We start from the raw sequence: 23,628 nt of genomic DNA, 5'->3' as shown, positions 1-23,628 counted from the left end.
TAATGTCTGAGGATGGAGGACTGGACAAATCAGGGGTGGGAGCAGGAAGCATGGCCTCCTCCCCTCCAGGGTATTTCTGGGGGCATAAGCGTGAAAGGACTCCAGCAAGAAGCACCTAGTTCAAACCACGTTGAAGGCCTAGCATTTCATCACCTTCATACTATGGAAGAGGTGGACATGGCATCAAAGGGTTGTTTGGCTTGCTCTTCCGATGTTACCTTTGATCTTGTGGCTGCTGTCCCCTGTGCTCCCCTCTCACAGCGCTGCTCCAGGAGACCCTGGGCAGCACAGAGGAGAAAATGAAGGTGTTGGTATCAGGCAGCTTGAGGGCAATTACCTCGTTTGTTTTAAATGGTGGAAGGTGCATAAAACTCCAGCTAAAGCCTTAGCAGCAGCATAATAATGCAAGTAACTTGAGGCTATGGGGCTTAGGAAGGGAGATGTCAAGTGGTTTGGGGTTAAGTTCTTCTAAATCCCTCATGCTGCCCTGCCTCCAGTAGTGTTATTCCTTTCCAAAGATTTGAGCTGTACCAGGTGGTGGATCATCATGCAGAAGCTAGATATATAGACAGAACTGATACATTTACTTATTTGTTTGAAATAGAGAGGTGTATGGCAAAAAATCAAGGTCAGTTGCAAAGGAGGAAAAATTTCTACCTTGATTACTTAAATGTATATATATTGTACGTCTTTACTCAGAATGCCATGCATCATAAAAATAATGACAAAAGGCAGGTGAGATGTGATATCCCTCCCTCCGTGTACACCCACCTTCCGGATGTTTCTTTGTAAAGAGAAAAGCAGCTTTTTTTTTTTTTTTTCTGTATCTTGCCTTTTGGAAACAGCAAGGAGGTTGTGAAAATGTTGTTTGAGAGAGGGAGAAAAAAAGTTAATGGTGGGATGGGATGAAGTTTTTACACAACTCTGAATTATTACTGCAGCGAAGATACAAACTTTTAAGACTCAATATAATAATCAGAAAAGCTTTAGAAGAGAAATATTGGATTGCCCATAATTTGTTATCTTAAAGTGACGTTTGGATGACTGCTGAAAAAAAAAGAAAAAACAAACACAAATCTGACTAGAGGTTGAAGGTAGTGTTCATTCAATTATGACTTCAATGTCCTTTTGTGTAGAGTATTAGATTAACAACATCATAGACACCTCTTTAGATCAGAAGAAATACCAGTCCACTTGATAAAATTTTTGTTTGTGTGTACAAGTCCTAAACCAAGACTTCTTTGAATTAGCTGATGTTGGTCCACACAACAAATGAAAATGTAAGATTTTTTTTCCCTTAGAGTTATCAAAAAAATATAAGGACTGAAAACTGGACTAAATACAAAACTGTAGAAGCATACTACTGGCCATAAATGAACCACTGACTTTATTGTTTATTTTTGTTATTTTTGCTGGTTAAAAATACAAGTACGCTTTCAACTTAGTAGTGCTTGACAGAGGACAATTTGTGACATGTACTTGAAAATGCATGCACTAGTAAATAGGATGTTGTTTTTCTCCATGTAACTGCTGTAAGTTAGCATTAGTAAGTCAGCTTTCCATCCAAGCCATATTTCTATTTCTTTGGCTTATTTTTTCCTGTATAATCATCTGCAAGTCATTTGTTTCTCATCTGTAGTCTCGTGTCTTAGCTATAAAATCTACATTAAGAACAATGATTCAGCTTTTTAAGATCCTGTTCTGTCAGGAAAATCCATTGAAATAGAATATACAGGTTTGCAAAAACAAACGATTGTATATTAACTTTGATACATTAAGAAGTAAAGCAGTATCTGGCACGATTATAGCCATGTGTTGTTGACTAATTGTAGTAAAAAAGGCAAATCTTTTTTATTTTTCATATTTTGGGGATTATTTCCACTTCAAGTGTACCTGGGAGGTAAACATGGATATGTACAGCCAGTGCATATGTGATGCATTAATATATTACATAAAGAGACTTACTGTATTCATAAGGGCTGTCAGGAAGGTTGCATAACATTCTTTTCTCACAGGATTGCTGAGTATACAGCAGAGCTTTTATAAATACAGAAGACAAGGTTTACATGGGTGACATGAAACTAGTAAAAGTTGATAGGGATCACATGCTGACTCCTCATGTGGATACTAGAATTTCACATGACTAGTAGAGAATTAGTGTCAGCAGATATTGCAGCCACTGTCTAATATACTTACGTTCAATCTTTCCCACCTAAACAAGCATTAAAACTTTTCTTAAAGTGTAAACTGAGAAGCAGCATGCAGCATTATTGCCCTAAATGCAGAAGACCACTTATTTTAGTTATTCTGAGCAGGAAGATCAAATAACTGATGATTCTCTTTAGAAAGAAGAATGTTGCAGTTTTATCATGAAACGTTCTGAATATGTGACTTGATAGTTACATTGCTAGAATACAATGAAAGCAGGTATCAGGATAGTTGTAAAATTTTGTGTGTGTTGTGTTTTTTTTTTTAATTACCATGGTTTAAGTTGTTGACACTACATTCTCTTTTTTTCGAGGCAGATTATTATTGGCCAATTCAGAGAAACATACCTGTTTATAGGAAAACATGATATTTTTATCCTTTTTCAATACTTTATCTGAAAAATTTGAAGATTAACATACACAGTTCTAAAATCTAATGATTGCCTGTTGGTCTGTTTTGCTGGGGGAAGGATTGCCCTCTGTCTTTAGTATCATCATGCAGTTTCAGTGTCCCAGTTCTGCAAAAAGTTATACATTGATATACATAGAAATTGGTGAAAATGGCTTGTGCTTAGAATGTCCTTAGGTATTTTGAGTTATAAAATAATATGATCACTATGCCTCAGTTTCCCATGCGTGCAAAATGCAAGAAGTCAGGAGACTTCCTCAGTGTCAGGGTGTTCATGGCAAAGCCAAGAATAGAACCCGTATTTCCTGTCTCCCAGTTTTGCTTTCTGTTTCAACAATTAAATTAATTCATGCTAAATAGATAGCAATACGATTCATGATGATGGATTACGTGCAAAGATTTTTATATGATGTTGTAGATATGCGTGATTTTTTACAGTAACTCAGCAATTATCATGCTTAGCAGTGTCGGTCCAGTCACAAACCTGACTTCAGAAATCCTATCAGTGAACTCATGGCCCAAGATCAAGAGTCATGCATGTGTTAAAATGCAGAGAAAATAGAGTTGAAAACAAAGTTGTTCTTCTACCTGTTTGATACTGGTTCTTGGAAGTTTTTACCAACTCTTTAAATGGTTATTGAATCAACTTTTTTATTTTTTGGTAGTGCAGCTTTGTTGTGCATTAAAGATCTTTTCATTTCTTTCCCACAGAATCATTTAAAAATGGAATGGAAAAGATCTGCTCATTCATCTGTTAATTTCTTTGCCAAGATATGGCTGTTCGCCTGTGGCTCTTTTTTTTTTTTTTTTTTTAACTAACGCTCTGTCCAGTTTAGTGCTAAATGACTCATGTGCTGGAACTTCCACCACTTGCATACTGAGACTGTTCTATAATCTAGTAAAATTTTACTGAGTGTTTTTCTGATAGTCACCTTCCTGTTTTTGCTCCCTCTCTCCCCTCCCCCCATCTTTTACTCTTAAACTGTATATTCGTTAACTTAGGGTGAATTGATTAAATCTGTGTTAGAGTAGAAAGAGGATCTGAAGGCTGGGTGTCAGAGTGCAGGGTGCTGTTTTTCCAGCCTGCCTTCAGAAGTTACTTCTTGGGGCATAATAAGCACTTCTCTAATTAAAGGTGTGTTTTATATCTCCATTTATCATCTGAAAATGTGACTATAAAAAAATGTGTATTTAAATAGAAACCTCGTGTATTTAATAGAAACCTCTTGTATTTGAGCCTCATTCAATAAATAGGCTAGATTAGTTGATCTCATATTTATTCCATGCAACTTTTCTTGGTTTGCATTCATCAGTGAAAACCTTGCACTGGTGTCTTAATTGCTCTGTCTTTATTGACCTCAATGTTGAAAAATACTGACTTGATACACAGAGAACTTTCCAGTTAGTATGAGCTAAGTACAGAATTTGTCTGTACGTGCACCAGTCTTTACCCTTTAAGGACAACAGAACCTATCTGTGAAACTGAAAGAAAAGTCTCGCACAAAAATATCTGAGTTGGCTGTGCATGCTGAGCTTCTCTTGAGGTTACTGATTTAAAAAAAAAAAAGTTATGATAGCATTGTACCCATAAATGCATCTCATGCATGAAATTCTTAGAATAAAGAGGTGAGAAAACAGATCCTTTGTGTGCAGGCTTTTTGTTGTTGCAATAGCCTGGAAATAGTCCTTTCAGTTTTCACATGCTGCAGCTTTGGTTCCAGCGTGAAACAGAGCAACACACAGCACTGTAGTAGTGTAACAACAGCAGTGTCTCTACCACCTTGTTCCTAACTATCCACCGTGCCTAAATCGCCCACCCAGAGGGATGAGGGGTGGATGGGACTGTTTGGTGTGGGTCGTGCTCTGAGGTCCCAACTCTATGTCACCTCTGCACGTGGATGCTGCTGTAGCTGCTCTGTGCTTGCTCTCCATCAGGAGCATGGAAATCATCTCTGTCCCGGGCACCCCTAGGGCTTGTGACAACTAGCCCCATTGCTTTCAGCCTGGCTCTTGGGGGTGGGGAGGATTGTGGTGTGATTTTGGGGGATTTGTGACAGAGTTGGGATTTTCTTGGGGGTCTTGTGCTGCTGTGGGAGCTGCTTCCTAATCCAGAACAGAACCCCCCAGTCAGTCCCGTTGAGCCAAGCCTGGTAGGAAGAGTTGGACAGCTTGACCATTTTTGATGTAACCAGACCCTTGTTAAGACTGCAGGCAGCACAGGCATTGTGGTTGAGAGTGCATTTGCAACGCCAGTTTCTGAACACCTGCTATTGTGGTGGGAGATGTTTTTCAAACAGCATCTGAGAAGCAGATAGACTTGCTGTGAGTTAAGCTTTAGCATACAAGAAGAATTTTCCACTTTCAAGGAGGTTAAAAATTAAACCAGTGACTGTGAAGGTAAATTGGGCAAAAATGTCATGCTGTTGTATTTTCTTCACTGCCCTTCGTAAAAATAGAGTGGACTTGCAATTGAGTGTGCACTTGAGTTCAGAAAGACTTTTTTTTTTTTTTTTGTTAAAGTATAGAGTTCTTGCATGTCAAACAAAATAATCTTCATTGTAGTAGAGGTAGCACTGAAATCTGCAGCGCAGAGATGGCTGGGAGGAAATGTCAGTGGCGGTCTGTACCTTCCCTGTTAGAGGCGGCAGCTGGATTGAGATCGGAGCCTGAAAGTCAGCCTCCTGTCATGTGATTCTTAACGTCTTTTGTACTTTTCTTACCCCCAAGCTTGTGCTTTTAGAAGGAAGAAATACTGTTTTGATTAATTTTCAACTAGGTCACATTGAATAGCTGGCCTGACTCCGCTTTCCAAATGTCATGTAGTAGTTCTGCCTGTAATGAATGTAACTTCTATTGTGTGACATGACTTGAGTCTAGAACGTATTAGAAAGAGAATAGGCAGAGTGTTTCTAGTGCTAAATAAGGCTGAGAGCAAATAAAAAGCAGTGTTCTTGGGGAATAGAATTAATAGCAGATGCATGAGTACATTGAAGCCAACTGGCTGAAGCTATTTTGCAATCATAATAATTGAGTAAATGTGTTGTAGGTGAATTAGGTCTTCTGCTGGGGAGAAGAAAAAAAAAAAGAAAACCTTAGCTATCTAAATATTCATCAGTCACCTCCTCCAGCTTTTTGGAAGATGTCAGTTACCTGCACTCTGTGGGGTGTTTCTGGCATCATTGCTACGTGGGGGCAGGATGCTGTGGAGGGAGGCAGGCAGGACCGTCCCACTCTACGAAACAGCCGATCTTAAACAAACCAAATACTAAATAGAGGTGGCAGGCTGTGCTGAGTCCTCATGCATGTTCATGTAACACATAGAGAATCCTTTTGTACGTAACAAAGAGCAGAAAAGTATTTAGTTTGAAAAATGTTTGTATGTATCACAATTCATTCAACTCAAGCATATTATTTTTGATGCTTTAAGAAACTGAGGTGTTATTTTAAAAAAAAAAAAAAAAAGAAATCTAACAAAAAACAGTGTGCAAGAGCAATTGTTATATTCTTGGAAAAGATTGAATAGTTCATGATGCAGGATTATCTTTGCAATTTATTCATTGAAATTCATGAAATTGTTGGCAGACAGAGTTTGCATCTTGGAAATCGTAACCTATTTGTGATACTAAATTTCTTAATAGTATGTGTGGTAGTACAACTACATGCTGTGCAGTTATCTTCTGTCTTTTGTGTGGGAACAGCTGTACTTAATACAACTAGAAGTTCACTATGGGGTTCAAATGCTGTCATCCTGTGGTTATTTGGTGTCAGACTACACTTGTCACGTTGCCTGTTTACTTCCCTATAGCGAGTCACTAACTTGAGAATATAAAACTTCTTTCATATTTAGTAGACAAGCACTGCAAGTCAGCAGCTTTCAGTTTGGGGAGTTGAAGTGCTATTTTAGAATTTACAGGTATGTACAATTTGTCTTAAAACTAGTCAGAGAAGTAATTACTAGCCTGAAGAATTGACGTGCTTTAAATCTGGGTTTTTCTGCTCAACTGGTTATGTTATCAGTGGAGGTAAGTCATATGCCACTGTATACGCAGGTTGTTGCATAGGACAGCCAGATAACTTCAGATTTACGGTGGTTTTACATTGGCAATAAAACTGTAGATAACTTAACCACTGTTGAGATATGACCCAGAGGGCATTTTCCAAATTGGCATTTTTAATAGTAATGGCCTTGAACTGTTTGTGGGTATACAGGGAATATAATCCAGAGTTTCTTGGCATGATAAGCGGGTCATTTCTGAAGAGGCAATTTAACTTCCTGTACATTCAGATGTCAGAACAGTAGTGGCTGTTCTGTTGAGAATACATACTTTGTTATAATGTTTCTGGAACATTTTGAAACTGCCTTTGTTTCTTAAACTAGGTCAACAATTTTGGTATCTCCACTGAAATTGCATTTCAGAGCTAGAGATTTGTCTTCTGTACCATGTATTTTTATTTTAAATTAGCTATTTTTCTATATATATTATAGCATAGTATCTCTTCTCTCAGAATACTTGTTTCTAAAATTGTACATCTCCACCTGGTTCCTTAAGCTTTATTGATATATAATTAAACTTAATTTGGGAAAGTTTTTTTTTATATATATAAAAGACATACCAAACAAACTTCATCTTCACTTTCAACCAAAAGATTAATAGATAAATATTGTAAAATGAAAATATTTGAAAATGTTCAATATTTTGTTTGCAATTAAATTTTTCATGCTCTTGCCTTTAAGTGTCTAGATAAACATTACATCAGTGTTTTGAAAAAGACATGAAAGAACTCTCTGAGGTCAAATATTTTTTGTAAATACCCCAACTGAATATTGAGTATCATTTGTAGTCACTCGGAAAACTTGGGGGACAGAGAAGGAATGAGAAATAATTTCTTGTAACTGATCTGCAGCTTCTGAGTCAAGCTGCAGTCTGAAATTAGTCCCAAAATAGGATACTGGATTATAGGATTTCCTCTGTGAAACAATCATGTCTAGATAGGTACTGTTATAGCTACTAACAAGTTTTGTCTATCTGTGCATGTTAATAGCTTAGTGTACACAATCTTAGTGACAAAAATCTCATGAGGACTTCCTCCATCTTTATTTCCTCTTTAAATCACATTCTGTTTTGAAAAATGAGCATTATTTTCAGCAAAAGAAAAGGTGCTGTTGACCTGCAATGCCTAATTTCAGACTGACTGCAACTGTAATATATTTTTTCTTGACCAGCTGACCCTAAAGACCTTTTTTCAGTTTGTGGTTGTTCTCCTTTGTATAGACTAGCTGTTTCAGGTTTGCAGAGGTAAGAATTTGTTACCTTTGTGGTTATTTTCATATTTGCTGTATTACAGCATGATGGTCTTGGTCATGGGAATTAAGTTTTTTGTGATCACTGCAGTTACCAAGTTACATGTTTTGTGTCTGGCTTCTCACAGGTGCGTGCACATGTGGACATAGTGTTTTGTTGTCTTTTGTTATGTAGAAATGTATAGGAGCGGTTACCTGTGCTGTGGAAGTCATGTGTGCTTCTTCCTTAGTAGTTCTGTTTCAGTGTATTGTGGGGTTTCTGTGGCGTTTCATGTTTTGCTTCTGTTGTTTTGGCAATTGTTCAAGGATTCTAGAATTAGGACACTTTCCTGTGTTACGGCAGATTTAAATTATAATACGCGAACCCAACTCTTTGTTTCTACAGTTATTTTTAGCTTTTCTTTTTGCTTGAGTGACTTGAGAAATGTCTGGAGGCAGAGAGGCAGCTATAGCTGTATAATGCTATCCCAAGATGAAACCTGACCCCGGTGCCTGGGCGTCACGTTGGGCTGCATGTCACGCAGTGCTGCTACAGATACCGATGGCAAAAACCTCAGCCAGCTTTTCAGATGTTGTTCATGTGCTCCAGTCTCAAAGCAAGCATGGCCATGGCAAGTGTTCTCACATGTACGTGTATGTGTGCTTCTGAGTAGAGCACTCTGTGAGACTTGCTTTGTCAGGTTGGTGTAGGTCCCCATGCTCGCCTTCACAGTGAAGTCGCAGCAGGCCCATTTAGCACTTACCAGCACCTTCCAGCTTCAAGACATCTGTGTGTCCTGGTTCTACAGTACGCCTCCATGACATCGTGCTCATGTGGACTATGGTTATTCTGTTTCTCATCTGTTTTCTGTCCAAAGGTAGATTTCATCTGAAATCAAGCAAGTATTTTAATACATTGCTATGAAATGTCTAGTCAGGAAAAACTGACCCCTCTGCAGAGCAGCGGCAGCCTGATTTGTACAAGTAGGGGCAGGTAGGGCTGTCGTGTGAGCAGTTTGAATGAGCGGTGACCATGAATGGTGGGGTTTGAGGCCCATGTCTGGGATCTGCGTGGGGCTGCAGCATGAGGAGAAGTGTCTGAGGGAGCACCGAAGAGCAAGGCCGTCCATGGAGATGGAACTGCTGGGCCCCGTCTCCAGCTGCTGCACATACACCTTCCCGACATCCTGCCTTGCCTTGCTAGGCTGGAGTGATCCAGCTGTCTTCGAAATTATTTTAAGTTTCCTTCAGCCATTCCCCATCTGCACACATGCCTGCACGTACGTAGAGTTCATCATCTGAAGCAACAATAGAGAAACTGATAAAAGGGCTGGAGAATAAATATAGAGAGATGACAGGGCCCTAAAGGCTAGTAGATGAAAAATATGCGCTTCTGTGGCTCTTTGAAGAGCTTTGAAGAGAAAGCAATTGCTTCTGGTACATCAGTTTTCTGTGGAAAAAGAATTATTAAATGCTGTGAATGCCTTTTACCTATTGTCATAGTAAAGAACAGGTAAGGGTCCCTTAAATATCTCATATGGTGTGTCAAGTAGTTGGTTGTGGATTTTTTTTTCCTGTGGGCCATACTACTGTAATATTACACTGTTAAAATAATGGACTCCGTGGACCTGGATGTTGATTGTTTCCTGTCATTACTTCAGAAGTAATAATTGGAAGCTGTTTAGGGATTTTTTTGTTGTTGTTTCTGTTCTTTACAGAAATTATACAGTTTTTAGATCCTGCATTAGAGCACTAGTTTGAGGTTGTTGGTTTTTTTCTCTCTAACTGGTATTACCTGTCAGAATTAGTAAGGAGATTGGATGAGAATAGAAAAAAAAAAAAAAATCTGTTGTGTTATCTTCCTTTGGGTTTGTCAGCTAAGAAGATAATGTTATTGGCCAATTGGAACTTTCAATACAATTTTAAAAATCACGTTACACGGTGTGAATTGACAGGAAATGTGCAGTTAGATTTCCTATAAACAGAGGATTAGATTCTCAAAGGCTTCCACTTGTTATAATTTGTCCTGTCTAAGAAAAATTCCATTAATATTATGCCTAGAGTTCATCTTGGGTAGAACAACATATTTATTTTCTTAGGTTTGTCTCTCTGTTATTTAGTAAATTTGGCTCACTAGTTGTCGGTATATTTTCATCTAGCAGTTCTGCACTATGTTGTTCTGTGTTGTGGTTTTCGAAGAGGGAAGTTCCTGTTTGCACGTATGGCAGATCTGTGTCTGGGAAATAATATAAGCTGTATACATCAGCTCTTTTAGAAAACTGCATTGAACCCATGGAGGCTTGGAGGCTGGACCACTTAACTGAAATAATTAAATTTAGCAGAGTGGCTATGGAGTTTAAAAAAATAATAATAATAATAAAAAAAAAAATCAGGGAATTATGGGTAGGAAGGGTTTACCAAAAAAAAAGGTATGACACTCATCAATGATAAGAACAACTGTTTGAGCTTTATGTTACCAATGTTATAAAGATGTTTAAAGACCCTGTACTTTACGCTTCCAACTGGCTTTCCTGACTGTAGCTGCTTTATTGTTTTCTCTTAGAGAGAGATGCCTGGTATTTCTTCTTACTGGCTTACTGCTGTTCCTTTTCTGCATCTTTTGTTGCCATACCTTCCTACAAACCTAGAACATGCAAAATGTTCAAAACCATATCAAGAAAAGGCTTATATAAAAATAGTATAAATAAATAAAAATGTATATTTAAAAAAAATACTTTTTTACAGTATCAAGACCTATGCTTTAAATGTTTAAAAATGCATGAGAAAGTCGTAACTCAAACTTTGAAGACACTTACTCATTATCTTGAAACTTAAGCCCCAAGCATATGGCAGGGAGGGAAGAATAGATACGGGAAAGTTATGAGGAAGTGAAAAATGGATTTCGGCCTCACTCAGCCTGTGCTGACGGTGAGTGTTATCCCTGGTCTGGCAAGAGCTCTGTGCAGCTCCGGTTTCTTGGGGTTTGAGAGTGCAAAGATTGCTGCTGCTTTCAATGCACCAGTTACGTCTCCAGCAGCGTCTGCTTGGGCTGGGGAGAGGGAGGAAGGGTGCTTCTGCAAGTGCCTCAGCACTGCCGAGACAGCCTCTGGTGGAAAATTCAGGTATGAAGGCAACTTTCTCAGTAAGTAGCATTTTTCTAAGCCTATGTTGCTTGTCTTATAGGTCATTTTATTTCCAAAAGAAATTTGAAAATAAAGCTGGCAGGGAAGTAAACACTTCCCCCTTCCTTTGAGAGCTGGAAAGCATCCACCAGTTGCTACGGCTTAAAGTCCATGGAAATGGTGCATGAGCTCAACCTGTTAGTTTGGATACACCTTAACCTCATCTTGTCCATAAATATTCAAGTGACAGAAAGAAATGAGTCTGCTAAGCAGTTAGAAGAAATGGTACAGCTATAACATAGATTTAAAGGAAAAATATTAAAAAAAAAAAAAAAAGAAACAAAGTCTTAAAAAACAACTCTAAAATGATTGTTTATTGATGAAGGATTGAAACAAGTGATAGCTGTTTGGGGCATGTAAGGCAAAAGAAAATAAATTTATGAAATTATTCTTCCATATCAAGAATGATTGTAAATTTCTTTTCTACAAATTAATGGAGACTAAAAAACTCGTAGTAGTCCTAGATACGACTTCATGCATACATATGCATGTCATGGTACACCATGACATGCTGTGACATGTCATACTTAGTCATTACTTTGTATATGTTTTACTTTTTTTTATTATTTTTTTCCCCTCTCCTTAAATAGTAGTTTGAGCTTTGGGGCAAATTAGTTAAATTCAGATGTTAACACCTGCAGTCATTTTCTTTCTCTTCCTGTGGTTTTATTTGCTTCAAGTAATTGTCATAGCCTTGTTACCACACTTCCTGTCTGAAGCTATAGCAAACAGTTACACAGCCAGAGGATACAGAGGTTGACCCTTAAAAGGAACTTTATAGGTGTTTCTTAAAAACAGTAGGCTTTTCTTAACCTACGTGATTCGTAAGTAGCTTTATTCCAACTGTATCCTCCACAGCATGCGGCGTATCCCTCTTTGGATCGACTAAGGTAAATGCTCTCAGACCCCCTTTCTGTCACTAAGTGTGAAGAGCTCAGAGGAGAGAGTGTCTGACTTCAGTTTTATCCTTTCTTATTTCCTGCTCTGTTTAACTTTTCTGTAGGACATGAATATTTACAGTATCAGCTGTCTCTCTTAGTAACAGAATGTGCTCCACACCCCTACTAACCACGGAGGCAGTGTTTGCACTTGCCACCTTTATGGCTGGTATTTAACAGTAGGCAATAGTTTTTTTGTTTTTTTTTTTGCATTAGACCAGCTATTTTTGAATAAACTTCAGAGTAATGAAAATAACCTGTTTTTCCCTTTGAATAACAATGTATCCTCCTCTTTAGTATTTCATTTTTTTCATACTAAACATTACTGTAAATGAGATAAAATTAGTGTGTACAAAGGATGCAAGATATATGGCAAAGAAGTCAGCAAATAGCTCTGCAAGTTATTGGATCATGAACTGAAACAAGTCAAATTCAGTGTTCAGAAAGTTCAAACTGGAAAAAAGCAAATAGGTGCTTCACCATTGATCACCATTTTGACTTTCTAGTTCAGGTAGAATAAGTGCATTGTCCTTTCAACATGAGCTGTGTGGTGTTCTGCCACTCCGAGCACCTCAAAGCTGTGGAAAGAGCAAAACCCAGGAGTGGTGGAGCTGCTGTCTTCAACTGCATGCTTCAGTTGTGGCGCCAGTGTTGTCCCCTTGATCTGGCAGGTCTGCAGGGATGAACACAGGAGCCCTTGTGGTGTGATTCATTGATCACATGGTGCCATGTTAACAGCTTGATCCTGTAATGAAATAGGGAACTGTCTGTGAGGTTCTGCTTAAGTTTTAGGATCTCCATAAATGTGGCCAGATTTGGGGGTAGACCAGGCTTTGCAGCAACACTTTCTTAGGTAATTGTTGGAGGACTGGTATTACATAGTTGTCTGGCTTGTTGTTGTCTGTAGGTCAGTGTAATGATTTTCCTTTCTCTTTTGCTCTTTAATAACCAATAATTTGGAAAAGGAGAATTTCCCCATTTCAATTTGTTCTTTAAACAAGCTGCTAGCAGCATAAGAGAAGTGCAAGTCTGGTCCTGTTGACTTTGCAGTATTGATATCCCTTTTTGCCTTCAGCTGAATTGTTTTTTCTTTCCATTTTGGTGCAGCATATTTATACCCACTCCTTGGCCACTGTATAGATCACGTTCTTAGCAGGGTGGGATGTATAAAAATCCATTATTCTTTAACAGATACCTCTCAGCCTTTGCTTGTCTTCTGAAGGGTGCAGTTAGAGTCAGTTTTGTCCATACTTAGTGGATGTGTTTTCCTCCCCCTGCCATTTTATTTGTAACTGAAAGAGAACATAATGAGAAATTGCTTGATACTGCTGGTAGAACCAATAAATTTAAGGCAAATGTGGCCCTCTATAGCTTATAGAGTAGAAAATTGCATTTTTAAGAATAAACGTATAATCAGAGAAAATTACTTGTAATCTCTAGCTTAGTTTTGGCATTTGGTAGCTTTTCGTGTAAGGGAGCAGGTCGGTTTTAGAATTACGTCCTTGAGGACTCAAGTCCAGCACGATGAGCGCGACTGGGTGGAGAAAATCTTGTGTGCACTCGAGTATTTTGTAACCAGGAAAAGCATTCCAAGCTCAGAGAAGCATGGCCAAGCCTTTCAGTTTTGTTCCCAGGGCTTCAGCTGAGCAAAGCGCTTAAAAGCTGTGGCAAGAGGAAGAGTGCTGTAGCTACTAGCACGCAAGTGAGTGGGCCAATCAACAGAGGAATTTCCCAGCCCTTTCCATGTATGTGTTCTGTACAGGGCTGTAGTAGCTGGAGGAAGCTTAACCCTATGTGAAAACAAGAATGTGATGTGATATATCTGGATCTTGTCAGATCGGGAACAAGCACCAGTGTTAAAACTTCAGGAGCTGCACATCAAAATACTGCATCGCTTGCCTAACAGGAGGGGATGCATGCAAGACTCCTGCTTATAGCTTGTGCAGGTTACAGTATATTAGACTTCAAAATGCTGTGATTTTGAGTACTTGCTTTTGCAATTGCTTGTAATCCGAATGGCTAGAGTTAGGGGAGCATTGCTACATTTCAGAACAACTTGGTGCCTGTTAGAAGCAAAATCCTCAGTTTTAAGTAGAGATAAGCTGTACAGTTGCTGGGCAAAAAATGTTAAATGTTACATGTTTAACAGAAATTTACCATGTTCTAGTTCCAATTTTGTTACATTTTAAATCAAGTCAAGAAAAGAATTATGTGGCATGCAAATCCTGAAATTGGAGGGAACAGCAGTGTATATTCTTATCAAGTTTTTCTACGTTAGGCTCTGGCTATTTAAGGTTGATCCAACTTTAAGTCACTAGAATTGAGAAAATGATATGAAGTTACCTAATTATGATGTGAGAACTTCCTTAGAGACCTTTAGTGTATTAAGTTATTTCCTTTTAAGTTTTATACTATTGCAGTTCACACCGTTGGTTGATAATTCCCATGTTTGAGTGCAGCTTCTTGACACATACATGGGGTTTAGATGGCCATTTCTGAGGCAGAAATCATCGTCTTAAATAATGAAAATAAATATCAGTACTGTATTAAAGCCTCTTCTTGAAATGAGACCATCAAGCCGAAGGTCATATAGAAGGATCTTTTCTGTGTATTTTTTTTTCATATCTGTTCAAATTGCTTTGATCTGTGTGGTATTAGTGATGAGGAAAGACAGTAAAATATTCTTTTTTTTCCGTTCTGACATTTAGGTAAGAAATGCATAAAAACTTACTTTAAACACTACTGATAGTTCTTTCAAGGGTAGGAGATAGAAGTACTTTTGCTGGTGTTTTCCTATTTACGTGGTGTTACCACAGCACACATTTATTTATTGAAGAACTTCTGTCAGCCTCTGGAAAGGTAAAAAGTGGGAAGGCTTCCCAGAGGGTTTGGACTTAGTACAAGAAGGGTGCTGCTGTTTCTTCGTATGCGCATCACAGCCAACAATCCTGGAAAGTACCTGGCTTGTAGTAGCAGCACAGTGCAGTGACTTGGCTTGTGTGCAATAAATTAGGGACCTCGTGGCTTACATGTGTCGTGTGTAGGGAACTGATGAAGGCAGCAGCAAAGCATGACTGCTCTGCCAGACAAGCGACTCATGCAAGCCACTCAGTGTGTGTATACAGATACATACCTAAAGATGTCGCTTGTGAACCCCATGGGATCTCCAAACCACTTCACTCTGTGAAGAGCTGCATACAGAAAGCAATGCATAGGTATGCACATACAAAATTTCTACAAATGAAGATGCACCCATATTTAAAACTATTAAGGAGTGTGTATGTGACTTTTTTTGAATATTCTTTCTTTCACTTCCATTTCCCTCCAAATTAATTGTATGATAGATGGCAAGATAAATGACCAAATTGAAATCTCGCTGGAATTTTTATTGTACTCTTAGTGAAAGAAACCGGGTTGGAGATTAACCAATTAATGTTATTTTGGCAAAGGAATGGTTGGAATCTGGAGCCTCAGTTGTTCCACATGAAGAATTTTGAAGATTTAAGGAAACAGTTTCAAACTCTACAAGTAATCTCCTATTTTGAAGTCAATTGTACATGAAACAGCAGGATCAAGAGAGAAGGCAAATGGTCTTGAGTTAACCAAGTTTGTCCTTTCTGCAGATTTTTTTCTTGGTATTTAGAAAAACATGCTTTTTGTTTGGCAGCTGTGCTACAAGGTTGGTGTTAATTGTATTTAAAACTTGCTTTGTAAACGGGTTGTGTAATTTTGCTATGAAGATACATGAAGTGCCAATAGGCAGAATTTCCTAAGTTAAAAGGGTGTATGTGTGGTCAATTGTCACTTTCAAAAATGACATTAGAAAGTTAGACTCAGATCAAACCAAGATTGCTGCCAGAAGATTGGACACCAGTCCTCAATACTGCTTCATCTAGCAAAAGCTAGAATCTAAACCTCATCTGGATTTCTGTTAAATGCCATTTGGAGTAGTCATTGTAGAAATAAGCATGTGACTTGTTTGCTGGTACCTCTTCACGCAATGGTTCAAGATACCACCAAGAAATCACAGATATGGGTGGCTCTTTGGGAGTATGAAATTCTGTATCTTATTTCTTTTTGATATAATGTTCTTCTGTTTTCAGGTTCACTTAACGCTAGGGACCAAAGAAGCATACTTAACACTTCCGTGGTGCTGGGACCAACCTGCTGAAAGAATACTCTGAAATAATTTTCTAACTTCACCGTCTTCACCTGGGACTGATTTGTCTGTCTTCAGAGAAAAGCTCAAGAGAGAAGAAGAAATTCACATTGGAACAGTTATAAATAAATCTATTTAAAGAACTTACTACCTGGAGATACGTTTACAGAAGTCAAGTCCTGCTTTTCATCTGCGTACACACTTCAGACTGTAAACAATGAGCGAGTTCTGGTTGTGTTTCAACTGCTGTATTGCAGAACAGCCTCAGCCTGTAAGTATCAGCACCGTGTTGTTTGTAATTAACTGTATTGCTCAGACTTTCTGTTTTTGTTACAGCTTTTTAAATTAGTGCTCTTTGACCAAACTCAGTGAGAAGTAAGGAATTAACTAGTGGCTTAGCAGGGACAGAAAAATGTTTGTTCTACATGGATGCCACATACATTTCTTCCTATCCTTTATCTCATTTCTATCCAAAGTCTTTCAAATGCAAGCCGGTATGTTTGAACTGAAGGGGGGGAAGGGAAGGAGGGAAGGGTGAAGAGGACCTAACTTGGCACTGCCAAAATGCAGAAGGAAATCTGGACATGTCATGACTTCTGTACTGTATAAGGCCTATCGTGAGGTGTGGCTGGACAATGGTGAAGGAAGGGAATAGTTCTCTTAAGAAACAGTGTGAAATCCAGTACACCTTAACTGAAGTCAGGATTTCAGACTTAGCTGCTTTTTTAATTTTTAGATGAAGTCTTTGGAGAGTGAAGGGATGTTGTCGTGCTGTGGATATTTTTGTCAAGGATTTAGAATGTCTCTCGTGTGGAAGAAGTACACAGTGAACAAAAGAACATTTTAAAGCATACGTAAGGAAGAAAGTACAGAAATACTTTTAGGTTTCTTAAACTAGCTTTAGGGTGTGCATTAAGTCCAGTGCTGTGGGAGAAAGTCTGCCTGCTTGAGGGTGGAATTGACAAGGAGTACAGTTAGCACTTGGAGAAAAAATCATTGTATTGTGTGACATCCAGATCAAGCTAAATCATAGAATATATAGAAATATATAGAATACATAGAAAGGACAGTCATCTTGCAAATATGGCCACTGAAGCTGAATTGCAATAACTAAGAGAATCCCAGAGAGAATAGAGCAAACTCACACGGTCAGTTGATATTTGGCTTCAGGGAAGCAAAGGGATTTAAAATAAACTACCTATCTGATGACTTAAGAAAAAAACTGATAGCAATTGACCTTGCTCAGTACCTGAACAATCGTTAGGTGTCAATGCAAGTATTAGAAATTTGACCATTTTAATTTCTAACAAATACATACAGCTTTATCTCACTCTTAGTCCGGTAGGGTTGAGTGAGATGAGCTCTCAGATACCAGCATGAGAAGTTGCAGTCCTCTCCTCCTGCCTGAATGCTGTGCAGACCATTAAAATGCCATCCATCTATAGCCAAAATTAGTTACGTAGTTTTTTGGATTATATATTTCGATTGAAAATAGCATGACTTTTAAAATCTTTGAGATATAAAATGGCATATTGGATTTGTTTACAACAATCTTCAGTCTTAACTCCTTATTAAAATCTTGATTCAAGCTTTATGATGCAGTTAAGCTATTGCCCATAAAATACATGGCGTGCTAATGCAGCATGTTGTAATCTGTGAGTCACAACTCATGGAAAGGGCAGAGCATATACTTTAAAAGTGGAGAAGAGGGAAACAACCCATTTTTGTACACTTCTGTTGATCCGGTGGTGTGCATTTGCTTGGAAAACTAAAGCCATCCGTATGTTTTTGAGATACAGATAGCACTTTGCAGAGCATTGTTCTTGAGATCGGATGTTCAATTGTTGTAGGAGCCTGCACATTACAAAGTGACAAACTTCTTCAGGACAGGTCTCAGGAAAAAAATCTTTGTGGGCCTGCCTGGTTGTGCTGTACCATGGGTCCTTAGCTGTCCTTCCACCGCACAGCTGCTCTGCTCGTTTTACAGCGTGCTGTTCTGTTGTACAGCCCTTATTCTGCCACACACCGTTGCTTTGAGTATTTAGTCAGAAACAAATGCACCTGAATAAGTACATGAATATTTTTTTCTTTCTGACTCGTAGCAATGCATATACTATCAGTGTAAGCAAATTCGTGAGCCAGACAGGTGGTAAGGAGACGGTTCAGGAGACTCTCGTGCTGAAAGACATGCTATTTTTTCATAGAATCATAGAATCACAGAATATCCCACGTTGGAAAGGACCCATAAGGATCATCAAGTCCAACTGCTGTTCTTTTGTCCTGTCCAAGTCCTTCTTAAGACAATTTCTATACTTTACATTTTTATTACTTCTTATAGTTCAATGTATTGCAAAATTTTGTGACTATGACACTGAGGCTCATCCAAGCATGCAGGACCTTCTGCTTTGCTTTATTACAAGGGAGGCAAAAATCACAGTCTTGCATAGGAGGTTCTTGTCCAACCCTACTGTACCTTTAGCCTGTTGGTGTAATCCAGTCCAATTTCTCAGGAGAAATGCATAGTCTGCACAGTTTTATCTCTTTCATGTGCCGCCTTTTTATTTTACCTCCTGCACCTCAACCCTTTCGTGACCTCACTAACAGTGTCCCAGCTTTCACTTTCAAGCTCAGCCATAAAGCATGCTCCTTTTGTGGAAGGCGTGATGTGGTCTTGCAGAAACACCAGAAATTAATGGTCTCTCAGAATAATACCTGAAACAAGCAAGTTACTTGATTTGCTACTTATTCTGCAAAAAGCTTAAAACATTCTTTTTATTTTTAAACTTACATTCTCTGAAACGTGATTCTTTTCTCATAGTCTTTGTCAAATGCCTGTGCCTGAGACCTCTTTAATGTTATTAATATTGACATAAATGTAAAGGCTCTTAACTGGATCAAAAAGAAAACTGAACTTTGAGTAACTGCATGTGTTCCTGTGTTATTTGTAGCTTCCATTGAGTTAAGGTCTTTTCCACCTCTCTTGAAACCCAGGATGTGGGAACAGAGTTCCTTCTGCTTTATTCTGGCAAAGTGCTAGCATATCAAATGAGGTGTCTTGTGTATGGCATCTTCTTTCTTTTCGGCTGTAATGGCCTTAAGATAAAAAACGCATATGTGTACTGAGTCATTTCAGTCAATTTTACAGAAGACTGTTATTCAGACTGCACACAAAGACATTTTCTGGGTCACTTCCATTACTTTGTAGGCCTTCTAGAATTGCATACTGGTGCTTTCCAGTTCCTTTCCATGGTTTTGAACCGTGCCTTTGCAGATTGATTTGTAAACTTTATTGCAATTAAAACACATTGCTCGCCAAATTTCAATGGCATCATCTCTCTAACAGCATACCCCAGAGCAGTACACTAACAGTCTTGTGGTATATATTAGTGCACTTGGGGAGGTTCCTTAATTAAAAGGCAGTATTTACATATTACCATCACCAATCAATCAGATTTGATTGAAATGTATCACTGTGCAGTTACAGCCTCTTTCTGTCTTTTGTCAGGGCTAAATGGATGCAATGTGTTGCCTTGAAATGAAGCAGGGGCTTCTTGGAAAACCATGCTTTACTCACTCTGCTAATGTTATTTTGGTTGCTAAATATTCTTCTCAGTGTTTCCAAGACTGCAGTACTCGTAATATGATCATTAAGGAGACGTGTTTGAACATGAATCTGTATCACTCTGAAATAGGATGATAAATGAAAGGAATGGACAATGCAAAGAAACAAAACTAAATAGTGATACAGTTGAAGAAAGTATGTTCCTGTGGGTGGTTTAAGTCTTGTTTTTTAATACCCTGCCATACCCCCTTAGTACCCCAATAGAACGCTGGAAGGATGCAAACAGAAGCTGAGGGAAGGTATTTTCATACCAACCTCTAATTTTCTCTTGTCAGATTTTGTGCTAATGTATTTCAGCACAATGAAAATTTCAAACAACTAGCTGATTTCATCTGTTTTCATAAGGTGATAAGGAGGTGATATTAATCTGTTGAAGAAATAACTATGTGCTTTTTTTTTCTTGGTTCTTTAAATAGCCTGAAATTAATCTCTTACGATCTGACCCAAGCCCTTTTTTATTTTGAGAAGAGTAATACTATGTGAATGCACCAGGTTTCTTACGCTTCCCACAAACACTCTTTGTAGGTTCTGTAAGCTGATCTTGCACTCTACAGTGACGTGATGAGTGTTTCTTCCCATGCATCCTATGTGCTGTAGTCCTATCCACTGCTGTGTTTCGGTAAATTCTGCTAAATCCCAACTACCAGATGCATTGCTCGATAGCAGGAGTTCAGTGAGCCTTTTGTCTTGCAGATTTCAATAGACGAACGTGGCCTTAGTTTCTTTCCTAGGCTAAGCTTGTTGCTTACACCAGGAGCCTGTTTTTTTTCTTCACTTTTTTGTTTCTGTCCTGTCTGTTTTTAACTTGCAAAGTTAATTTTTGGTCTGAGAAGTCTTTGGTCACAACCTGGTGCACTCCCACCTAATTTGGGCCACCGCCCAATACAATTGAGCTCTTTATTTTTCTTTGACCTTGCATTAAAATTATTGCTCTGCTATAAAAGAATAAAGTGTACTTTCCTCTGTCTAGCTCTGAGTTTCCTTCTCCAGTTAGTTTCTTCTTTGTTGCTTCTCTCCTCTTTAGAGGTTTTTATATTTTGTCAACCTTTTCTTATGGTTTTGCTGAATGCCATGCCATAAATGCTTAAAGTGGTTAAGAAAATTTGTCTCGTCTTTTTTGATGTATGGAATAGAATTGACAGACCTGGATATAGAGTGAGAAAGCCCATAAAGGCAGGGAAAAAAACAACTTGTTTTCGCATCGGGCCAATCTTGTTTGTTATCTCTGGTTGAGAGATTAAAAAATGAAAGTTGGGCAATTCTGAGAGGTGGCTTTCTGCGCAAATGATTTCAAGTTAGTTGGTAAAACAACTTCAAAACTTCCGCTGTTCAAGGCTGTTTTCAGTGGTGTCCAGTGCCGGGACCAGAGGCAGTGGGCACACACTGGAGCACGGGGTTCCCTCTGAAGATCAGGAAGTATTGCTGTGCTGGGTGGGTGACCCAGCATTGTCATGGGTTGCCCAGAGAAGCTGTGGGCTGTGGACTCCCCCTCCTTGGAGCTCTTCTCAGGCTGCCTGGACATGGTCCTGGGCAACCTGCTCTGGGTGTCCCTGCTAGAGATGGCCTCCAGAGGTCCCTTCCAGAATGGCCTCAGCCATTCTGCCAATTCTGTGAAAGTTAAATTGGATCAGTCAGATATACTGGGTATTCCTGCCTTAGCGTTTCTGAAAAATACTCTGTTCTGGAGACTTGGCACAAGATTATTTTTTTTCTTTTTCTTTTTCTCCCAGTTTCTGGGGAGAAAAAGAAAAGTAGATCAAATTCATGTTAATTAGAAGAGGGGGAATAATTTTAATAGGCTAGCACACATGACCCATGTAACAAAGGAACACTGCTGACAAAAACTGGCCTCCTCACTGGTGATAATGGGAACAGTGCACATACTGCTGTATTTATTGACTGACCAGTGCTGCAGGTGACATAAATCATCTTGACACAGGTTACTTAAAGAAGTTTACCATCGATATATAGTGTCAGCTGTAGCTGTTTTTCTAGACAAGGGGTTCTGTCTATAGCCAGGGATCCATCTTTACCACTGTAGCTCTCAGTAAATTGGGCACAGTAAAGATAATTAAGCATTCTGTATGCGTAACAAATGCAGAATAAATCACCCTCAGTGCATAATAAATGAGATGTTTGCTGCTGAAAAAAAACACTGGGTCAGCTGCTCCATTCAATTCTGCCATGTTTCTCAAGCACAGGTTCTGACTCAAAATGACCAAAACGTTCAGGCCCTCCAATTCATCAAGTTTGATCATCCTACCACATCCAGTAAGCCTATGTAAGACTTCAAATGTAAAAAGTGACAACTCTGCAGAGCCCTCAGATTTCAAAGTTGTCATATTGAATTACGTACTAAGCTGCCAGTTTCAGATGTTTGAAATTCCTTCTTTTTTTGGTCTTCAGGGATGTTGTAGAGCTAGCCCGAGGGAACACCTTATTAAAGGGGGGCAGAGTTAAATAAGCAGCAAAATACTTAGCTTTTATGTCTCAAACCTGATTTCTTTGTGCTACTCTTAGCCTGATGGGGCTGCTTTAGATTTTCCTTTCAAATTTAAATTAGTCCCCACACATCTTGAAATCTGTTGTGGTGTTCGAGTATAAAACCATTTACAAAGAAAACAAAAAAGAGAGGCAGTATTCTGCATGTATGTATAACTCTCTCCATGGAAATTAACTGAATATTTTGTGATACTCTATTATGAATAAAGCTGTGACATTTTTAGGAGCTATTGGAGTTAGCTGTATCAATGCTATTTATTTAATATAATGCTAGTTGATGGGATGGAAACTGGCTTTTTTTTGGGGGGGGGGACGGGACAAGAATAATGCCAGCTTTCTGTTGATGAAAATGTGTTATGCCATTATCAACATATTTGAAGAAGGATGTAATATGCCTTTTATATCTACAGTCTCTGTAGAGCTCAGGCTTTCTGCTTGAACTCAGGAGGGAGTAGATAGTATCCTTTGATGTGGACAGCAGAGTCTGTGTTTCTTTTTAAATCTCCATATTTTTTATTTATTTTTTTTAAGTGAAAAGACATCCTCAACAGCAAAACCCAGTATAAGTCATTGACAAAAGGAACTGCTACAAGAAATGATTGATGCAGTCTAACAAAAGTTAATAGTTTCGCAGCCAACCTTGTAGAAGATGCTGAGGCATTTCTGAAACAAACAACTCCAGAGCAATTTCTCTTTTTTGGATGTTTTTGTTTGTTTGTTTGTTTTTTGGAAGTTGGAAATGCAAGAGCTCTGTTTTTGGCATGCCTTATTTTTTTATGCTTGGAAATTCAGCAGATTGTTTCCCCTCTTCTCCTGCTTTCCAGATTGGAGCAGGGTGAGTAGGTAACCTGAAGACAGCAGCATGTAGTTTTGAGAGGTATTACTACCTGCCAACAGCTAGAGGCAGAGGTAACTTGGGCGTATAGTGTGAGAGATTTATACGTCCACAGACTCCAAATGGAAGTATGCTTTGTGTTAATGAACAGAGAGATAAGTTGTTGCCTTGCAGCTAAGTGTTCAGCCTTTTACCTTTAACTATTTTCATACAAAAGGGAGTACAGAGTAGAAACTTCCTCTGCAATCTTACTCTATTTTTTTGTAACTCTTCCGTAATGGATCTGAGATACTCCATTGGAGATCATTCTTAAAACCAACATACAACTGACAAAATATAACTCACAGGATATGCATTTTAAATGGCTGTTTTGAATATCTTCATGCAATCTTACATTTTGAATTACTAACATTAATGTTTCAAAATAATGGAAATTGTCCTTTTTCAGACTGTTTCCTTAAACTTCTAGCTCTGAAGTTCCTGTTGTGAGTCT

The 23,628-nt window shown here is 38.6% G+C and overlaps 2 protein-coding genes across 2 annotated transcripts in view; both read left to right on the top strand.

Moving 5' to 3' along the window:
• Positions 1 to 16,446, top strand: part of LYRM7 (LYR motif containing 7) — an 85,264-nt gene extending 68,818 nt beyond the window's left edge. The window contains exon 7 of the transcript XR_011091420.1: positions 16,121 to 16,446. The gene's annotated coding sequence lies outside the window, so the exon portion shown is untranslated. The remainder of the gene's footprint in view (positions 1 to 16,120) is intronic.
• The window catches only part of CDC42SE2 (CDC42 small effector 2), a 32,827-nt gene continuing 25,504 nt past the window's right edge, over positions 16,306 to 23,628 (top strand). The window contains exon 1 of the mRNA XM_068667770.1: positions 16,306 to 16,447. Coding sequence (XP_068523871.1) covers positions 16,394 to 16,447 — 54 coding nt within the window. The 5' untranslated portion in view covers positions 16,306 to 16,393. The remainder of the gene's footprint in view (positions 16,448 to 23,628) is intronic.

Source organism: Anas acuta, chromosome Z (genome assembly GCF_963932015.1).
Source record: "Anas acuta chromosome Z, bAnaAcu1.1, whole genome shotgun sequence".
Lineage (NCBI taxonomy): Eukaryota > Metazoa > Chordata > Aves > Anseriformes > Anatidae > Anas > Anas acuta.
This window is presented reverse-complemented; position numbering and strand designations above follow the sequence as displayed.